General features: G+C 29.2%; 1 protein-coding gene across 3 annotated transcripts in view; it reads left to right on the plus strand.

Moving 5' to 3' along the window:
* The first annotated feature begins 259 nt into the window (after positions 1-259).
* LOC145277550 (uncharacterized) overlaps positions 260-19,534 on the plus strand; it is a 120,225-nt gene continuing 100,950 nt past the window's right edge. The window contains exon 1 of one of the 3 annotated variants that reach the window (XM_080129021.1): positions 260-405. Coding sequence is in view for 2 of the 3 variants with exons in the window: in XM_080129020.1 (XP_079985146.1) it covers positions 844-850 (7 nt within the window). In the remaining variant the exon portion in view is untranslated. Of the gene's footprint in view, positions 406-793; positions 851-19,534 lie in introns of those variants that run through there. The other 2 variants (XM_080129022.1, XM_080129020.1) reach the window with 2 other exon arrangements.

Below are 19,534 nucleotides of genomic sequence, written 5' to 3' on the forward strand. Positions count from 1 at the left end.
TGTTAATATCGTTATTCCGAATAACAAGAGTTATGTCCCTTGTTTATTATGATTCTCTTCTTTTAAGAGAATCAGTCACCTCCCCTTTTCCGCTGTACTTAATAGAAAGCTGTACGCAAGACACGAAAGTATCTAAAATACCATAATACCTACATATCGTTGAAGCGGTGTATAAAATATACCCAACTTAAGGATTATCTGAATAATTAAGAGCAAAAGAACATACACCTAATACTATTTAAAAAAAAAATCGGCCTTTACAGAAATAGATTACAATTATCTTTTGCATGGTAGAATTCAGTATTTTAAGCGGCCAGGACGAAATGGATATCTGACTCCGCGATCTTATATATATATATATATATATATGTTATTATTATATATATATATAAACAAATATAAATGGTGAGTATTTAAATTGTTAAATCGAAAAAGTATAAACTGATATTAGGATTGAAAACAACTGATTAATAAGAAAAGAAGTTATCTTTTTCATGGTAGAGTTTAGTATTTTAAAATGTTTAAGCGGTCTGGGCGAAATGGATATCTGACTGCGGTCTCATATATATATATATGTGTGTGTGTGTTTTATATATATATATATATATATATATATATATATATATATATATATATATATATATATATATATATATAACGAGTGCATCGAAAAAGTATATATTGATGTTAGGGTTGAAAAGAACAAAATAAAAAAAGAAGTCAAGTATTTTTTTTTTTTTTTTTAATATCCGGACTTGATTTCAAGAGAGGACATTTCTGGGTAATCACTGAGAGAAAGAGAGAGAGAGAGAGAGCGCATGCGTTCGCCATTTCTCCCAGCCTATGTCAGGTGAGAGACAAACACTCACTCATGATTTTTTTTTTTTTTTTTTTGTATCTTTCTTTTTTCTTCTCTTGTTATTGTTAATTTTTTTTTTCCATCCTGACTTAATTTTTTTTTTAACCCCTTTTTATTTCTTTGTTTGCCCGTTTTACAGCCCCCCCTCCCCTTTAATAATATACCTTCCGGGGTGGAAAAGAAAATAGATTCTTCCCCTGTGGCCGGCGCAATGTTTTATTTTTTATTTATTTTTAAATTTTTTTATTTATTTATACCCTTATTTATTTACGATTCGTTTTCGCCCCCTAGAGAGCCTTAACGTTTAATTTTCCCCTAAATCTTTTAATTACTTTCGCCTTTTTACAACTTTAGAAGTGTACAATTGTAAATTGAGTTTAGATCTAAAATTTATATATATTGGTGTTGGTGGGTTTGTGTATATATATATATATATATATATATATATATATATATATATATATATATATATATATAAATTCAATAAAATATATACTTTAGCATGGCCACTTCTACTTTTTGTTTTTATAGAATATGTAAAATAACAATATCTATACATAAAAAAGGAGTATAAAATCCAATTCTAAAATGGTTTTAAGCCAAAAAACTAAAAATAAATAAGTAAAAATCCCATTGTCTAAAGTACTGTTAATTACAACGCCCTGATTGAAGGAAAAACCATAGAATTGTCGTTTGGGCCAGAGTTCTTAAAACTAAGATTTCATTTAATTTCGGGTAATTTCATATAAACAGCCGGGGAAAATAGACGCAAAAAAAGTAATAAAAACAAACTATTTTAGACAAGAATTGGGGATTAATTTCTCGTACAAATTTAACGTAAACTAAAAATATTTTTTCCTCTTTTCTGTTTATTTCAAATTCTTCCTTCTAACTTTCTTCCTGGTTTAGTTTCATTAAATAATAATTATGTGTAAAATTTATTATCAAAATAAAACTCCAACCCCATTTTCCCGGCATTTGGACATACTGTTAGTTTAACTACATATAGGTAAAATAAATAAAATGTTCATATGTGTGTAAATACATCTTTAAATAGAAACTCTACTTAGATTTTGTTTGTAAACAAAAATTAATTGGGAAATTAAAAAATTACTGTTCAGTGTTTTTATTTATTTTTACATAAAATCAAAACATTCTGGTTCCTCAAAGTGTTTGATTTAAATTAACAGGATTTATAAATTGATTACCTTTTTTGAAAACACTGATTAAAATAAATTTAGTTGCAATAGTTGATTTAATTTAATAGTATTCAAAGTTAATTTTTAAATTTTTAATTTGTTTTTAATGTAATTAAATAATTTATTAACTTAAAATTCATAAATACGAAACTAAACTTATGTAATTATTTTTTGCGCATTTTGTATTTTTTATCAGCTGTCCTCAAGAAATTATTCCATCCATATTCAATGAAAATAAAAAAAATTATGATAAAAAAAATACTTTTTGTTTTATTTGTGTGCATTTATAAATTTTGTAACTCACTTTTAATCATTAGTTCAAATTATTGCGGATGACCTAATTTCTTTAAATAATTAAATTAAAACCAGTTTTAATTTAATTATTAAAAATATTTTTCCCGAGTTTTTCAATAAATAATACATTATATGATTGGGTATATCTTTTTTTTTTTTTTTTTTTCTTTCATTCCAAGTTATTTTTTAAAGGTGCTATTAAAACACTTTGGAACCAAAACGAATTCCTTTGGTAGAGAAACGAAAGAATTACAATTCGAAAAACAAAAATAATGAAGGTGCTTCTACAGAATTTGAATATAACTAAACCTAAAACTTAGTTTAGGATTTAAAAAAAAAATGTTCCGTTCAAATTATGTAGAATCACTAAAATAAAACGAATCTATAATATTTTTTAAAATCTAAAACAAAACAATTATTACAACCAGTAAACTTGAACAATCCATTGATCATTTAAAACATTGCTGTTGTGAAATAAATGACCGTTTAAAAAAAAAAAATATTAAATATACATTTTTGAAAACCATATAAACAGTGTAACAAGATCTTAAGTGGTTATTTAAATGTTGTTTAAAATAAGTGTAGCCTCGGAACAGATACTTACACAGTACACCGTGATCTTGTCCCGAAGGCCAAGCAAGCAAATAATTATCAAAAGCAAGATAAGTTATTATTCTATCTACCTGTTTTTAACTAGACACTACCTTTATTTAAAAAAAAAAACACTTTAAAATAAGTCAAAACATAAAAAAAAATCTCATTATTATTATATTATTAGAAGAGTAACTTATCTTGCCTTTGGTAACATTTATTTGTTGTGTACTTATCCCCCCCCTTTTTTTGCTTTACTGGCTAATGTGGAAAATCACTAATGTCACTTCACCTTTTATGTTCTCGGTAAGTGAAGGAGAAATCCTTCATGACTGAGGCAATTTTAATTTTTGTTTCTATCCAGAGTGCCCTATTTTGGGGATTTGGATTTTCCCTACATTAAAAATCGACCTTGTGTCTAACTCTGCCTTCGTAGGGAGGCAAGTAAATAGAAACAAGTATTTGTTGTATATTTTTCATTCTGTTTTTATTGGTTAATCTGGACAATTACTGATAACGTAAAAATTAAATTTAACTTGAAAATCCTATTAAAAAAAAAGTACGATTCATAAGCTGCACAAGTACTGAATAAGAGATCATTGAAAAATCTTACTTATTTTCGTTTGCTTTTACTTTTTCGCACATTTTAGATTTAAAAAAAATCCCTTGAATTATATTTTAATTTCCAAAATAAAATTCCATTTTTTTTAGTCTTGAAAATGTAACTTTGAAGTTTAATCGCCAGCGACCATGTTTTTTTCCTATGTCCATTTTATTATTATTACAAAAATATTGACTTATGTTTTTCAATCTTCGTCTTTGCTTTTAAATATGTTAGATTTTGTAAGAGTTTTTATTTTTGCTTAATATCTTTTATTTATTTTTAATTAGTGTAAAATAAAATTTGTAAAAAAATATATTTTAGACAAAGCTATATAGTACAAATGACTTGAAATCGATTTTCCAAAACAGCGTTTTAATAATTAGGTTGAAAAGCTACAAATATTTACAATATTCATGTTTTTTTTTTTTAAATTTAAAACACATTTGTTGACTAGAATAACAAATATAAGATATGCGTTGATTGTTTTTGTTTGAGATATTTTATATTTAATAGGCTGTTAAGTAAATCAACCAATCGATGTTTTGAATTCAAATCTAAAATCACGTGTATTATCGATTTTGTTCTCTATTGATTTAGAACAATAACATTAATTCCCAAAAACATGTGGTCTTAAATCATTGTAACTTGACGTTCTTAAAAATATCCGTGCATGTTCGAAAGAACAAAAATTGAATTTCCATTAAAAAAACAATCTTAGCAACTTAATTTTTTATGTCACAATTACATTATTACATAAAATATGTACTTTCATGATTTCAACATCCATTGATCTGCCATTATTGGTAACTTAAACGAGGGAAGTAACTCAGTTTTAAAATTCTGTTTATTAATTAAATACAATTTGCAATTTATTTCGAAACCCATTTTCATTAATAATTTTATACTTTATCATTTTTCGTAATTTTTGAATTTTTATTAATTTCGAAAACAATTGAGAAGATACCATTGCTCTTAATTGAAATTCAATTTTTCGATTTGTGTTCTTATTTCGAACAAGCACCAAAATAATCTGAAAAACTTAATTGACATCTAGCTTAAATATAGCTTTTATTTATTTATTTAATGAAACGAGAATTTGAATGAGACTTAGGACAATTTCTGATACTTATGCATTTTAGGTTTGGGAGACAATTTTTGGTGCTTGTGTAAAACCAACGTATTTTAAATTTAAAAAGAAATTATTACGTACTTGCGTGCCATGTTAAAATTAGTACAATTTTCTAATATTACAAAAATGATCCAGTTGATGTGCTAGATTTATCATTCACAATTACGTTTTGAGATTTTTAAAAAGTTATCTCAGCGCTTTTCTACACTATCAGAACGAAATTTTGTAGTCAGATGGAATTTTCTGATAAATAAATGATTTCTAATGATTTTTTTTGTCAATTCTAATAAATTACAATGTTAGCTTACAAACTATGAAGTCGAAATTACCTGAATATTATTGAATTATTAAAAAACAACTTTAATCTTATTAGCAGACGAAAAAATGCGGCTATCTTGTTTAAATCGAAACGGAAAATTACCTCCCTTTTGAACTCTCCTGTCCCTTAAGCAAATACGATCGTTTTTTTTTAATTCTATTTTCGATTTCTTTTAATAAATAATTTTCTACTTTATATTTTCGTAATTTTTGTATATAATCATCTTAAAAATACGAGGAATACAGAGATACTATTATTTTTATGTGAAATTTAGTATTACGATTTCTGAAAGTTTGTTCTGATAGTGTAAAAGCGCCGTTATCTCCCTTATTTGTCATACTGAATTGGTCGCATAACTCTTCCATATAAATAAAATATAAATCTCGATAATTTGATACATTCTAATGTCATTTGTAATTATTTTTTGAGTTTGTATTACTGTACACATAGATTCAAAAAAGTTGTCAAAAAACTAATATATAACAAATAAATGTTATCAAAGGCAAGATAAGTTATTTTTCTACCAAATTGGATATAATTTTTGTGTTTTTATTCAATGTAACATGTTTATTCAGCTCGAAAAACATGCAGTGTTTATCGATGTATTGGAAAATTCAAAATGGCGCCCGCCCGACTCTCTTTAACACGGTAAGTTTGGGAAAAGGTATTATAAATAATAAACTAGACAAAATACTATTAAAAGACCACCGAATATATGTCAACTTATGTCACGGTAACATATATGGAGCGAATTTCTAACAGTATGTTGTCTAGTTTATTATTTATAACACGTTTTCCTGAACTTACCGTGTTAAAGAGAGAGTTGGGCGCCATTTTGAATTTTCCAATACATCGATAAACACTATATGCTTTTCGAATTGAATAAACATGTTACATTGAATAAAAACACGAAAATTATATCCAGTTTGGTAGAAAAGTAACTTGATCTTGCCTTTGATAACATTTATTTGTTATATATTTGTTTTTTGACAACTTTTTCGAATCTATGTGTACAGTAATACAAACTCTATTTTTATTGTATCATTTTTATGAATTTTTTGAATTTATACTAATTTCTACATATCACGTAAGTAGTAATGTTTTCACCTGAAATGCTGCGTTGGTATAAATGAGCAATACACAAGCAGTAAGCACCCAATCTTTTTGTTTTCATTTTGAGGAACTCTCCTTGGAACAAGGGGAGACAAATGACTGTTCAAAATTATAACTTTTAATGATTTTAATTTATTAGGAAAATTAAATTTTTTTCTTTTTTGTATTTTTATATACATTTTCACATAATGACCACTTTCATTTATTTCAGAATTTTCATAGAGATTTTTGATTAAAAAGTCCGTTTAAAAAAAGTCACATAAATACAAAAAATGGTTAAGTCAAAAAATTCAGTACACAAAGTTAAGACGCCGAAAGTGGGCTCGGTTTTGCTAAAATATGGAACGGAACGGAAGTCACTAAACACCAAACGAAATACGAAACCATATGGAAATAATTTATTTCCAAAAATTATTTTAGTTTTAACACTTGTGCTATCCTTAAACAATAAAAATAAAATTAAACTTTAATTTTGGTAATTCAGTTGAAAATAGCTACTTTGTTTTATGATGCATCATTTATGACGTAATTATGTGATAAAAATTTTGAAAATCATTCTAAGAATTAAAAATATATATTAAAGAAAACTTTATTCACAGAAATGTAAAAAAATGATTTTTTAAAATTATTTCCGTATGAATATATTTTAAATATTTAAAAATATATAGAGAGAAATATAACAAATAAGTTTATTTTTTTGTTTCATGATAAAACTAGTGTTTCCATATGGTTTCGTATTTCGTTTCATGCGAAGTGACTTCCGTTCTATATTTAGATAAATCGAGTCCACTTGCGGCGTATTAACTTAGTGTACTAAATTTTTGGATTTGTCCCCAGAAATGTCTAATTTATTTCGAAATTGTAATTATTTTATAAAAATTTTATAACTAAAACAAGATTTTAATTAAAAAAAAATATTCAGACCATTAACGGTTTATGTGTGTGTGTGTTATTGTGTTGATTTAGTGTTTGTTTTGTTTTTACTTTAACGCGAAACTTTTTATTTTAATACAAGACTTTAACAAGTTTTTGCATTGTCTCCCTTGTTCCGAGTGTAATTCTTCAAAAATGAAAATATATACTCCAAACCTCAAATCATCAGCTAGATTAATTGTTTAACACCTATAGTCCATGTCCAACTCTAATTCAATTATTAGTTTCTGCTTTTTAATTTAAAAAGAACATTCTTTCTGACTAAATTGCTAAACTTAAATATATTTTAACCTTAATTCAATCACGTAAATTATTTCGATTAAAATGGATTTGGATATTACTGCTAAACAATTTATTTTTACTTAAATCATATTTTTATTAAAATAATAAAATATTAAAAACAAAGTTCTGGCGAGTTTCATCATGCAAACGAAACGCCGAAATCAAAACTAGTTCGAGAAAAACATAGTCGCCGTTAAAACAAGTCGAAAATGACTCAAAACTAAAGTTCAGGAAACTTTTTATTTTTAAAAAGAAAAGAAAAATACTGAATACAAAAGAAAAAAATATTTTTCCATAATGATAAAAAAAGAAAAAGATTTGTTTTTAACATGGAATTTATATGAACTTGAATTATCTGCCCCAAATCTCGTTATTTCCGGTCTTGTTTTCCTTTCGACCTTTCACGTTGACGACCAAATTCTACGGCCTTTTTTTTTTTTCTTATTTAGAATTCATCCTTAAAAAAAATCTTTCTAATGTACGTGCCCGTCACGAACGAAAATCTCATACTCCAAAACTTTGAAATATGGACTTAACTGATTATTTTGTCCAAGATCGCGACACAAGATAGCTCCTTTTTGCTTACTCATAAGATTTGATTTTCTTAAGTTATAAATAAAACTATTTGATCAATTTACGTAATTTTTGGAATATGACGCCTTATTTCCGTGACGGGTACGTACACCATAAAGATTTTTTCTGTTTTGTTTAACTAGGTTGAATTCTGAACTAAAACCTGGTTTAAGTAAAAGTAAGTTTTTAGTAACGTCAAAACTCATTTTACTTGAAATAATTGACGTGACTGAAATAAAAATTAACCACATTAAATGACGTTGTTAAAGATTCTTCCCGTCTCTCTTAGCTGCAATAGATAGTATGGCCCACTTAATTATAGTAACAGAATTGTCGAATATAGGAAACACATGGCGATCTTATCTAGGCCAGTAGTGTATGTTATGTACGCGAAATAGACGTCGACATTTATTTCAAATCACTCCCCACCCTCTTGTTTTAAAAATTACAACCACAATTGTTGCAAACAGGGTGGCTTTTATTTATTTTTTAGCTTCTGATTCTGTGAATAATTTGCAAAGGTTACCGACAGTGGTGGCGAGTACTGTAAATCTGGGGAGATTTGTTGTAACCCAGACTCCAGGGAACCCCGCCAGTTGTTGTGATTGAGCAATGAACCTATGTGAGAACTGTTAGTGAATAATAATAATAATAATAAATGCATGCGATCATTAAACTACAACTGTAAACTGGTCAGTAGGAACCTCCAACCGATTGAGAAGAACTGAGCACAAAGTCGATGACGCCAGCATTTGTGTTGACGAAACGAAGTTTTTAATAAGTATGGAACAACAGAAGCGACTTAATGATCTTTTTTTTTTTTTTTTTTTTTTTAAAACCTTGTTTTTTCTTTTTCAAACTGCAATTAATAAATCTTTCTTATAATTTTGTTAGGTTTTGAGATTTACAGTTTAATGATTAATAATGTTATAAATATTTTTATATTAAATAGAAAATATTAGCATTCGAACAGTAGTCATTGAAAAAAAGAAGCAGCTAAAATAAAAATTGGCTAAAATTATTTTTATTTTTCATTAAATAAATCGTAAATGTTAATAATAAAAATAACTATATATGTATATAAATTATGACGAAATTATCACCCATGTTCAAACTGTAAAGTATTATTTATTGTTAAGTTCTTCACATAACATAAGACAACAAATAACAACTTTTTTTATCTTTGGGTCAGTCCAGCCAATTTCAGTGAGGGCTTGGAATTGATGTTCTCCAAATCTCCTGAAACTTTCAGATTCTTTTAGTACCATTGAAAGGAGTAAATCCTGAAAATTTCAGCTCAATTCCTTTTTCCGTTCAAATTTTATGGCCTTTTGAAAATTCTCATATCACTGAAATTTTTTCGACACTGAGGATTTTCTCAATTTTGGAAGCCAATTTTCAGAAATTGTTATATTTAAAAAGGTCTGGATGAACTGCTTTCAATTATGTCTATAGAATACTATAAGAATCAGTTTAATTCATGGTTTCTAACCAAATTGGAAAAAAATTTACGGAGCTAACAAAAATGACAAAATTTGAAAAAATCACCCCAAAAAGTCAAATTTTGAATTTTTCTTTTAATTTTTAAAGAGTAAGTTCTTGCTAACAATCAACCCAAAATGCTTTTAATGCTTTAAACCTCATAGTATGCTATGAATACTTCCTCAAAAGATAAAATTTAGGTGTTGAAAACAAATAAATTTGAAATTATGGGGTACCAAATAGTGCAAAAAGTCCGCAAAACTTAAATTTTACGGACTTTTTTCCATTTTAGAATGGTAATAACTCAGTAACGGTTGCTCAGAATCATATAAAACTATATCTTTTCTTGAAGAACACCTTGAGCTCTATTCAAAAATGTAAAATAAACCAGTTTATAAACATCCTACTAAAATCTATGAGACATCAAAAATCACAAAATTTAAAAAATTTTAACTTTCGACGAAGTTTAGAGGCCTGGAACTAGTGGCCAAGAAAAAAAATGGATTCGATTTTTTGATTTTTTTTTCAAAGAATAGACTTTCAGGTTTTAGAAAACTATCATGAGGATGGCAAACGGCTTTTACTCTTTAAAATGGTGCTTTCTATCATGGCACCTTTTAATATCCAAATCTGGCCTTTTCTACCATCTGCTTATAGTTTCGCAATAAAAAAACAAGTTTTAATCAAAATTTTCAACACATTTTAAAGAAATGCTATATATAGTGTAGATAGAATATCTTTCATTGGACAGAGATATTAATATAATAAACTTTGATAAAAATAAGAGTCCTAATCAAAATAACTTTCAGCCTTTCCCATAGTTATTTTATCGAAACAGTAAAACCTTCCTGTGCTTCCAGTAGATGGTGTATCAACTTCACAGTACACATCTTCAATTGGAACCCAACAAACGTCATCACGCTGTGGCCAATAAAACTTTTCAGAAGGTCCTTTAGGATGGAGGAATTTTACATTAACATCACCATGTTCATTTGATACATCATTCGCAGCACAGAATTACCAATCTTTATCGTACTGGCATACATAAAATCTACCAGGTTTGATGTCTTCAATTCTCAATTTACAATTCAATTCTTCCTGATCAATTACACTTATCTGCTTCGAATGATCTGCAAAGGATGTCTTCTTCATAGTTAGACTCATGGTTGTGTTGTCAGGAATAAACTGGTGATGACTATGTGTACCTTTGAATGTACTTGATTTTGCAAATCGAGATTCAAGAAATTGAGTGTTACTAGCAACCTCCTCAGTGCTCACAAAAAAAGAGGTTATACCATCAATATCTGCTTCAGCAAACTCAAATAACTGCTTTGGTGTCAGAATTTGATTAGAGTAGGGACGTTGAAGGCTAGCATGTGCTGCTAATCTCTTGATTGTGCCACCTATGCCATCACAAGCATTCTTTCCGCGTGATGTGGCAAAGAAGTTCCATTCTGCTTGGAGACCGAAATCGGTAAAATGATACAGCAAGTTTGTTAAGTTCTTAAAGTTCTTGTATTGTGCTGCTGAACCATCGCTAAAATAGTAAACCTTGTGCAAAAATGGGAATTCCTTGGTGATGTAATTCTGGTGAAAATGTTTCAAGAAGCTGAAGACAGTATTAATGTCATAAGTTTTATGATCACTAATGCAGGCATACAATTTATGAGAAAGTTTACCACTTCTATCAACATAATAAATCACAAAAGGGTGGTGTATTGTTGCCTGTGAATTATTCCAGTGAAATCCTTGTGCAGCATCCTGGACCAAGAAGGAATAGTTCTCTGCAAAGTCTAAAACAATAACACATTCCCCAAATTGTAATCCGTCTTTTAATACTTTGAAATATTCAGCCTGTTTTTTTGAAACACAGTGGTGTTCTGTTAGCTTCTCAAACTTACTCATCAAGTTATCAATGAAATCGTCGAAATCAATTTCCTCTTCAACAATCTGACTTCTGTCGGTACTGACCCATTGACTATAACCAATAGTTTCATCTGGATCAAATGTTTTCAAAAGTTCACACCTAAGGAAAGACTTTAAGACAGATGGATCTGAGCAATTATCACAATGTCCCATCATACAGTCATATCTCTCGACATCGCAGACACACATTTCTATTATCTGCTTGTAATTATGTGATGAATTCATTGCTACCAACATGAGTTTTACATTTTGATGATAGGTACAAACATTGTGGGTACCTACTGCCCCAACAGGGATGCACCATTTTGGACGCAACAGTGCAAAAGTTGAAAAATCAATTTTTTTGTTGGGGTTTTCCTTTTTAAACTGGACATATATCTCAGAAATGTTTGATAAAAGAAGTCGCTTTTGTTTCTTCATCTTTGTCTTATCAGGAAGGCGAATGGTGACAACATCTTTCTTTCCTGGGAGCAAACGACTGATTTCCTCACTTTCATAAAATGCAATAACAGTCTCTTTAGTTTCTTGAGGAATACCAATTCTTTTTTTTACGTTCAGGAATGGAAAGGATTCTTTTTTTGAGTCTTAAATTACAGGCTTGAGTTGCTGTGTAAGTTGAGACATTGAAAACCTCTGCAGCCTTAGATATTGAAAAGTCACAAGGAACAATAGTTAAGAGCTGTATGATTTTGTTCCTATCTTCAGTTATGGTAAGTTTTTCCTTGATTAGCTCAACTAATCTAGAGCAATTTGAACAATCTTTACTTTGAGAAGACTCCACCAGAGCAGGCTCATCCAAAGCAATGGTTACCACTTTGCTGAATGCACCAGTCACCTTGCTTATTTTCCTTTTTCCTGCTTGAAGTGCACGATCTGTTTTCACATTCTTTTAAGGCAAACAATCAAGAAACTCTAAAGATTTATTGGCAATTTCATGAGTTGTTTCAACTGAAATTTCGTTCTCGTCTGTCATCATTTCAATATCAGCAGGAACATCAGTAGTAGGACCATCAGTATCAGGAGTTATGGTATCTTTTGTTTTCTGACAACATTTTCTACAAACACACGGTGCCCAGGGAGAACATCACGACTGGAAAACATATTACTGTGGAATTCAGGTAGTGTTACTTCATGTAAATTAGTTTTCACCAACTTTGTATGCATTTTGAAAGGATCAACACATCTATACATATTTGCATTTGAAAAATTGTCAATAAATTGCAATTTGTGCTTTTTGCATACATCAACAACATCAGAAAAAGACTCGATTCTTGATCTTATCCGTAGCAACTCAGCTTGACCAATTGGCAAGTCATCAATGTCAATTTTACTGAAGACTTTATCTTTTGCAGATCCACATTTCAAATCGAGGATTGAACCAATTGAACAAATATCCATTTTCCTACAAATATAAACCATTCACATTTGACAACTATACACAATTCATTTGCAAAAAGAAGGAAAAATAGAAGAAAAAGCTCCATGCATCAGCATTCATTCACTCACTCCATTCATTCAATTATTACATTGGGTATATTTTCAACACTTTAGTAATAGAAATAGATCATCTTAAAAAATGTTATTCAAATGTGCCTTTTTAGTAGACTAGCTCTAACTATATTGGCATTGGTAGGCTAGATTTGGATATTAAAAATTGCCATGATAGAAAGCACCATTTTAAAGAGTAAAAGCCCTGTTTGCCATCCTCATGATAGTTTTCTAAAACCTGAAAGTCTATTCTTTGAAAAAATAAAAAAATCGAATCCATTTTTTTTCTTGGCCACAAGTTCCAGGCCTTTGAACTTCGAAAGTAAAAATGTTTTAAATTTTGTGATTTTTGATGTCCCATAGATTTTAGTAGGATGTTTATAAACTGGTTTATTTTACATTTTTTAATAGAGCTCAAGGTGTTGTTCAAGAAAATATATAGTTTTATATGATTCTGAGCATCCGTTACTGAGTTATTACCATTCTAAAATGGAAAAAAGTCCGTAAAATATAAGTTTTGCATACTTTTTGACATATTTGGCACCCCATAATTTCAAATTTATTTTTTTTCAACACCTAAATTTTATTTTTTGAGGAAGTATTCAAAGCATACTATGAGGTTTAAAGCATTAAAAGCATTTTGGGTTGATTGTTAGCAAGAACTTACTCTTTAAAAATTAAAAAAAAATTCAAAATTTGACTTTTTGGGGTAATTTTTTCAAATTTTGTCATTTTTGTTAGCTCTGTAAATGTTTTTCAATTTGGTTAGAAACCATAAATTAAACTGATTCTTATAGTATTCTATGGACATAATTGAAAGCAGTTCATCCAGACCTTTTTAAATATAACAATTTCTGAAAATTGGCTTCCAAAATTGAGAAAATCCTCAGTGTCGAAAAAATTTCAGCGATATGAGAATTTTCAAAAAGCCATAAAATTTGAACGGAAAAAGGAATTGAGCTGAAATTTTCAGGATTTACTCCTTTCAATGGTACTAAAAGAATCTGAAAGTTTCAGGAGATTTGGAGAACATCAATTCCAAGCCCTTACTGAGATTGGCTGGACTGACCCCTTTCTAAAATGACGGCTAGTTACTGTCCAGAATTAAACCATAAAAAAAAATACAGAAAAATCCTTAGTGTAAGTACCTGTCATGGAACGAAAATGTGATATTCCAAAACTTACCAAAAATGAATAAGTATTTTTTATAGAGAAAAATCATTGTTTGTAGGGATTAAATAAGTAAATTGTAGTCATTACAAGGCTGATTTTGATCTTAGTAGTTTGGATTGAGTTATTTCCCTTTATTAAAAATGGCGAAGTGAGGCACACTATCTTCCCTCTCATTAAATTTTATTTTTTATTTATTTATTTTTTTTTTTTAGCACCCCCCCCCCCCCCCAAAAAAAAAACTACTTCATCAATTTGTGATTTTTGGAGTATGACATTTTTGTTCCATGACAGGTATGCAAATCATAAACCATTTTTGGATCTTGTGCATTACTGTCATAAGACAACATTTTTAGTTCTGTTTTGGAGATTGCAGAAAAGGGGGAAATAATGCAATTTAAGAACAGAGAATCGAAAATGTCAATATTACTATGTCAAATTTAAAATAGTAGAACAGAAGCTTGGTTCTCACCAGTTTTGAATAACAAATAAGGTCTTGATCAGGGCTGTGTCCTCCATCCAAACTATCATCAATGGACCTGAGGTAATTTTGTCTGCATTTGACAAGGCCAAACTCTTTGCCACGGACTTTGCATCAAATTTTACCCTTTGTGACCATGGCTGCCTACCCCTGTATTTCCCCCTGTAACTGAAAACCCATTATGGACATACAAATATCTCTGTGTGTATGATGTTGCAAAGACTTTGATTTCAGTAAAGCAACTAGCCCTGACAGCATTCCAATTATAGTGCTCAAAAAGCTTTAACCAGAACTTGCTCCTATACTTACAAAGCTGTTTAAAGAGAAATGCTTCCCAACACTGGAAAACTTCACCAGTCTACCCAGTATTTAAAAATTCCGGAGATCTGTCATCTGCCTCTCAGTACAGACCACTCGGTCTCCTATATATCATGAGTAAATTGCTGGAATCTGTGATAGAAAAGTGGTTATTCACCTCAGCAGAAATAACCTACTCAATGACATGCAATATGGTTTCTGTTTTGCTAGATCTATGGAATAATATCACACAGGATTAGTGAATCTCTCGATGGGGGGGGGGGCTTAATTTCTAGAGCAATAAATAGCCCTTGTCATTTCCAAATTTTTTGATAGGGTATAGCATAAAGGTCTTCTTCATAAGATTGCCAGCTACAGAATAGCTGGAAATGTCCTCTCAGTTATTAAATTCTTTCTTTCTGATAGGCTTATAAGAATAGTTGTTGATGAGCAGAAATCAGAAGCTCATAGTATTAACGTTGGTGTCTCTTAGAGTTCCATCCGGGTCTCATCTTGGATCCAACTCTTTTCCCTATCTTTGTCAATGATCTCCCAAATCACATTCTTAGATCATTCGTAGACATTTATGCAGATGACGTCACAATCTATGGCAACACTTCAAAAGTCAGCAATGGCAAAGACCTTTCTAATTCTCTCTCTTCTGATCTTGAGCATGTGGTGCAATGGAGAAAAAGGTGGCTGGTTAATTTTAATGCATCTAAAACAAAGCTTCTCTCTTCTAACACAATCACTCTGAACCCCATCTGACCCCAATTGAAATGAATGGCTTTCGTCTTGAGGGAGCACCATGTTTTGACAAGCTTCTGGGACTGACCATCACCCCTGATCTGAAATGGAATATGTACATCAAATCTGTTGTCAAGCTTGCTAGAAAAATGGTTGGATCACTCTACTGCTCCATTAGGTATCTCACTGCTGATGCAATCCACTATCTGTATAAGAGCCAAGTGCATTCTACAATGAAATACAGTTGCTACATCTGGACAGGAGCTGCTTGGTGTGCCCTGTCCTGCCTTGATAGTTTAAAACCGGCTTCGAAACCTCGTAGATGATGCCCTTTTCTCTTTCTTGCAGCCTCTTTCCCACAAAAGAGAGTTGTCTCTGCTCTGTCATTATTATCATGGCAAATGCTCATCTGAGCTCCAATCTATGATCCCTTCTTGCCAAACTTTCAAAAAAAAATGCTCAACTAGCTACAACCACTATCAACAATTTCCCCCACTCTCTGTCTGTGCCTAAATCTAAACACAACTTCCATGAAGAAAGCTTCTTTCCTAGAACTGCCCACCTGTGGAACACTGTTCTACTGGCCTGCTTCCCAGCTGACTACAATATGTAGCCTTTTGTTGAGCCATCTCCTAAATAATCAAATTCTACCCAATCTACACCATTAATGATCACTACATTACCACTTTATGTTCATTAACCCTTATCCTTGAGTGACCTTTGGACCTTAGTAAGTGGTGATTTCCTTGTAAAAAATAAAAGCTATAATAACACAAAAGAAAATGTAAATTATCTGAACATTTACTGAATCAAAACAAAGAAAATTCTAATAACATCAAATAGAATTTTTTTTTACACAAAAATTCTTAAATGAATGAAAGTGTATAACTTAAAATTTATAGTTATGAACAGTCATTAATGGAATGTGTGTGACTTTATTTTAGAAAATTTTTTTGGTAAAAGTGCATTTGAGTCTAATGTTTTACTCCTTCATTTATGGTTTTATGCGAGTCTAATTTACATATCTGAAATGCACTTTCAGCCATTTTTTTTTTTTTTTTTTTTTTCTTAAGAAATTAAGAAAAATTGTTTCATGACAGTAATGCACAACTGCCAAAACTTTCTGTATTTTTTGTTTTTCTTAATTAGGTTGAATTCTGAACAAGTAAACCTCCACTTTGAAATTTAACTTTTTTTTTTTTTTTTTTTTTAAATTGCCAGTATTATTAGGACTGACGTAAAGGCAGAAAAAAAAACAATATTGGAAACTGATTTTGTCAATTAAGGATTAATTTCTGGATCTAATCAGGTTTTATCGACAAACGTAAAGTATTGTTGTTCATTTGTAGCTCTAAACTGGGGGGGCACTAATAATAATAATAAACAATTTGATATAAATAGATTCGATGTGAAAAATGTATAAAAATTACATCTCTTAAAAATCATGAGACAAAAAACAAAAATAAATTTGTAAATTTAAAACCTTCCATCTCCTATCTTCCATTTTTAGTGATTCTTTGACAGTAATAAGAAACCGTTATGATCTTGTTATAAGTTCAGATTTGTAGAAATGTTTCTGATGATTCAAGGTCTCTGAGGCCCTGTTTAAATGTTACATAAGTTTTAGTAGTCTAATTGCTTTTTTTTTTTTTTTTAGTTCAAATTCAAACAACGTAATTCAAGAATCATGTTCATTCACTTTTGATTTTCTTCAATATGATCAGACAAAACTGGTTATGTTAAATAAAACTGTTTCTTTTTTGTTTTTACTTCCGCTTTTTGTGTGGCATAAATCGTGCCAAAACAAGTTTTAACGTTGAAAATATATTTTAAAAATTTGCATAAAATAGTCTTTACTTTTAAATGTTTTTTTTTAAATATTTTGTAATAAAAATAATTTTCTAATTTTAAAAAATATTTTTCATGCACACTTAAAAAAGCATTGCTATCTAAAAACTAAAAAACGTTTTTATTGCATATTAAAAAATTTTTAAGTGAACATGTTATGTAAACTTTTAAAATATACTTTTTTTTATATAAAACCATTCTGAAAAAACAATAAAGACTAAAAATATATTTGGATTATAGCATTTAATTAAAAAGAAGTATTTCAAAGTGAAGACTAGTTTTTATGTAAAGTTTTAGAATTAAGTATTGCTCAGAAGAAACTTTTTTTCTATATATTGTCAAAACTTTTGCTAAACAGAAGTAGAAAAGAAGCTGTTTTCTTTGTAAAGCTTGCTTTGGTGTTTCTTAATTCAAAATATGTGTAGAGGAGAAACTGTGTTGCAAGTTAGGTTCGATTAAAATCTGAAAGGAACGGCAATCTAAATGGAACATATGTTGATGTTATGGAAAGAAACAAATGTTCTTTGGCCACAACTGAACTTTGTTGAATAAGTAATAAATTTGGAGGTGCTTACACTGATCAACCCCCAAGATTAGTTCGATAAATTATTGTAATGAGTTACGAAACGTAACTGTACAAAATGAAATATGGGTTCTTGAAATAGGAAACAAAAAAAACACTGATTTCTAATATATTTATATTGTTGCATTTTGTTTTTATTTTTTACAAAAGCAAACTGCCATGTGATTGAAAAAATAATTTACAAAAACAAAATATCAAAAACTTTTTTAAAAAAATACAATGAAACAATATAAATATATCAGTAAAAAAAAAATTAAAATGAAATGTAAATAAATCAGTAAGTTTTTTTCCATTTCTGGATATCCCCTTTTATTTTGTGCCTTTCGTCTGTTGATGTAATTTATAAGATTTTATCGAACCAATATTGGCAGCCATAAAAGATGATCTGTACCCTCCCCTCCAAAAATGGACCCTAATTCTGATCTTCGTTTAAAAAAAAAAAAAAAAGTATGTGAACAGAATAGTGAATTTTGAAACCATCGCATTTGAAGTAAAAAAAAGCAAAAAAAACACCATTACATAGTAATGTGGTATAAATTACGAAAAGTGATTCAATAGAAGATGTGCAAGATCTATTTTTCAGAAAAAATCGTGGCAACTAGTGGTTGGAGATTTTTCTTTACTTTTTTAATCGCGGATTTCAAGGAAAGCAAGGGAGATAAGTTAGTTTCTCATAAATGAGATTTTAAGAACTATCTTACTTTAAAACCTGCAATAAAATTTAATTGTTCGATAAAGTTTAGTTTTAGTTGTAATTATTTTTCTGCTGGATCATTGTTCATAATTTTTGGAATTTATACTAATTTCAATATGACGCATAAGTACGTAATGCTTTCATTTGAAATATGTTTGTTTCAAAATCCATCATTCTGCACAAGCACACAAAAAAATAGTAACATTGACACATCTATGACGTCAAAACAGGTCCTTGTTCCATAATATAATTATATCGCATTCATCATTCTAATTTAACTCGAATGTTCAAATTATTAATAATCCCCTATTGTTTGCTGTTGCTATATATTAATTTAATGTTAGTATTCAATTTTTTCTCTTTTTCATCATAATTATAAACAAGTATAAGTCATTTATTTTTTAATTACTTTTTAATTTATTTTTTAAATTTATTTTTTTGTGATATTTTTCTAATTGGATTAAAACTTGTTTTTAAATCCTACTAGATTATCAATCAGATAATGACATTGTTTACTCCAATTAATTAAAAACAATCCATTAATTGCATACAGGCATATGTTTAACTGTAGTGTAGGGACCATTGGAATATCTCGTCTATTTAGTAAACTTTTTTTTATAAAATTGATTGTCAGTCTTAAAAAATATAATTAAAGATATAACTTTTTGGTTCAGAAATAACAAGATTTACTTTTTAAAGCATTGAGAATCTATCTTTTGATTCAGTATTTTGATCGTTAGTGGCTATGCTTGTTTTTTGTATGGCAAAAATACATTGGGAAATGATATAAACACAAAAATTTAAATGTACATTTTATGCGTAAAAGATAAGTTTTAATTAAGTTTAACGACTTAAAAAAAAATGGAGAGGTCGAAGCATAAGTCAGTAATTTTGTAACAAGTGTTAAAATAAAAAAATGGAC

This window comes from Euprymna scolopes, chromosome 6 (assembly GCF_053919585.1).
Source record: "Euprymna scolopes isolate OS-2025 chromosome 6, ASM5391958v1, whole genome shotgun sequence".
Lineage (NCBI taxonomy): Eukaryota > Metazoa > Mollusca > Cephalopoda > Sepiida > Sepiolidae > Euprymna > Euprymna scolopes.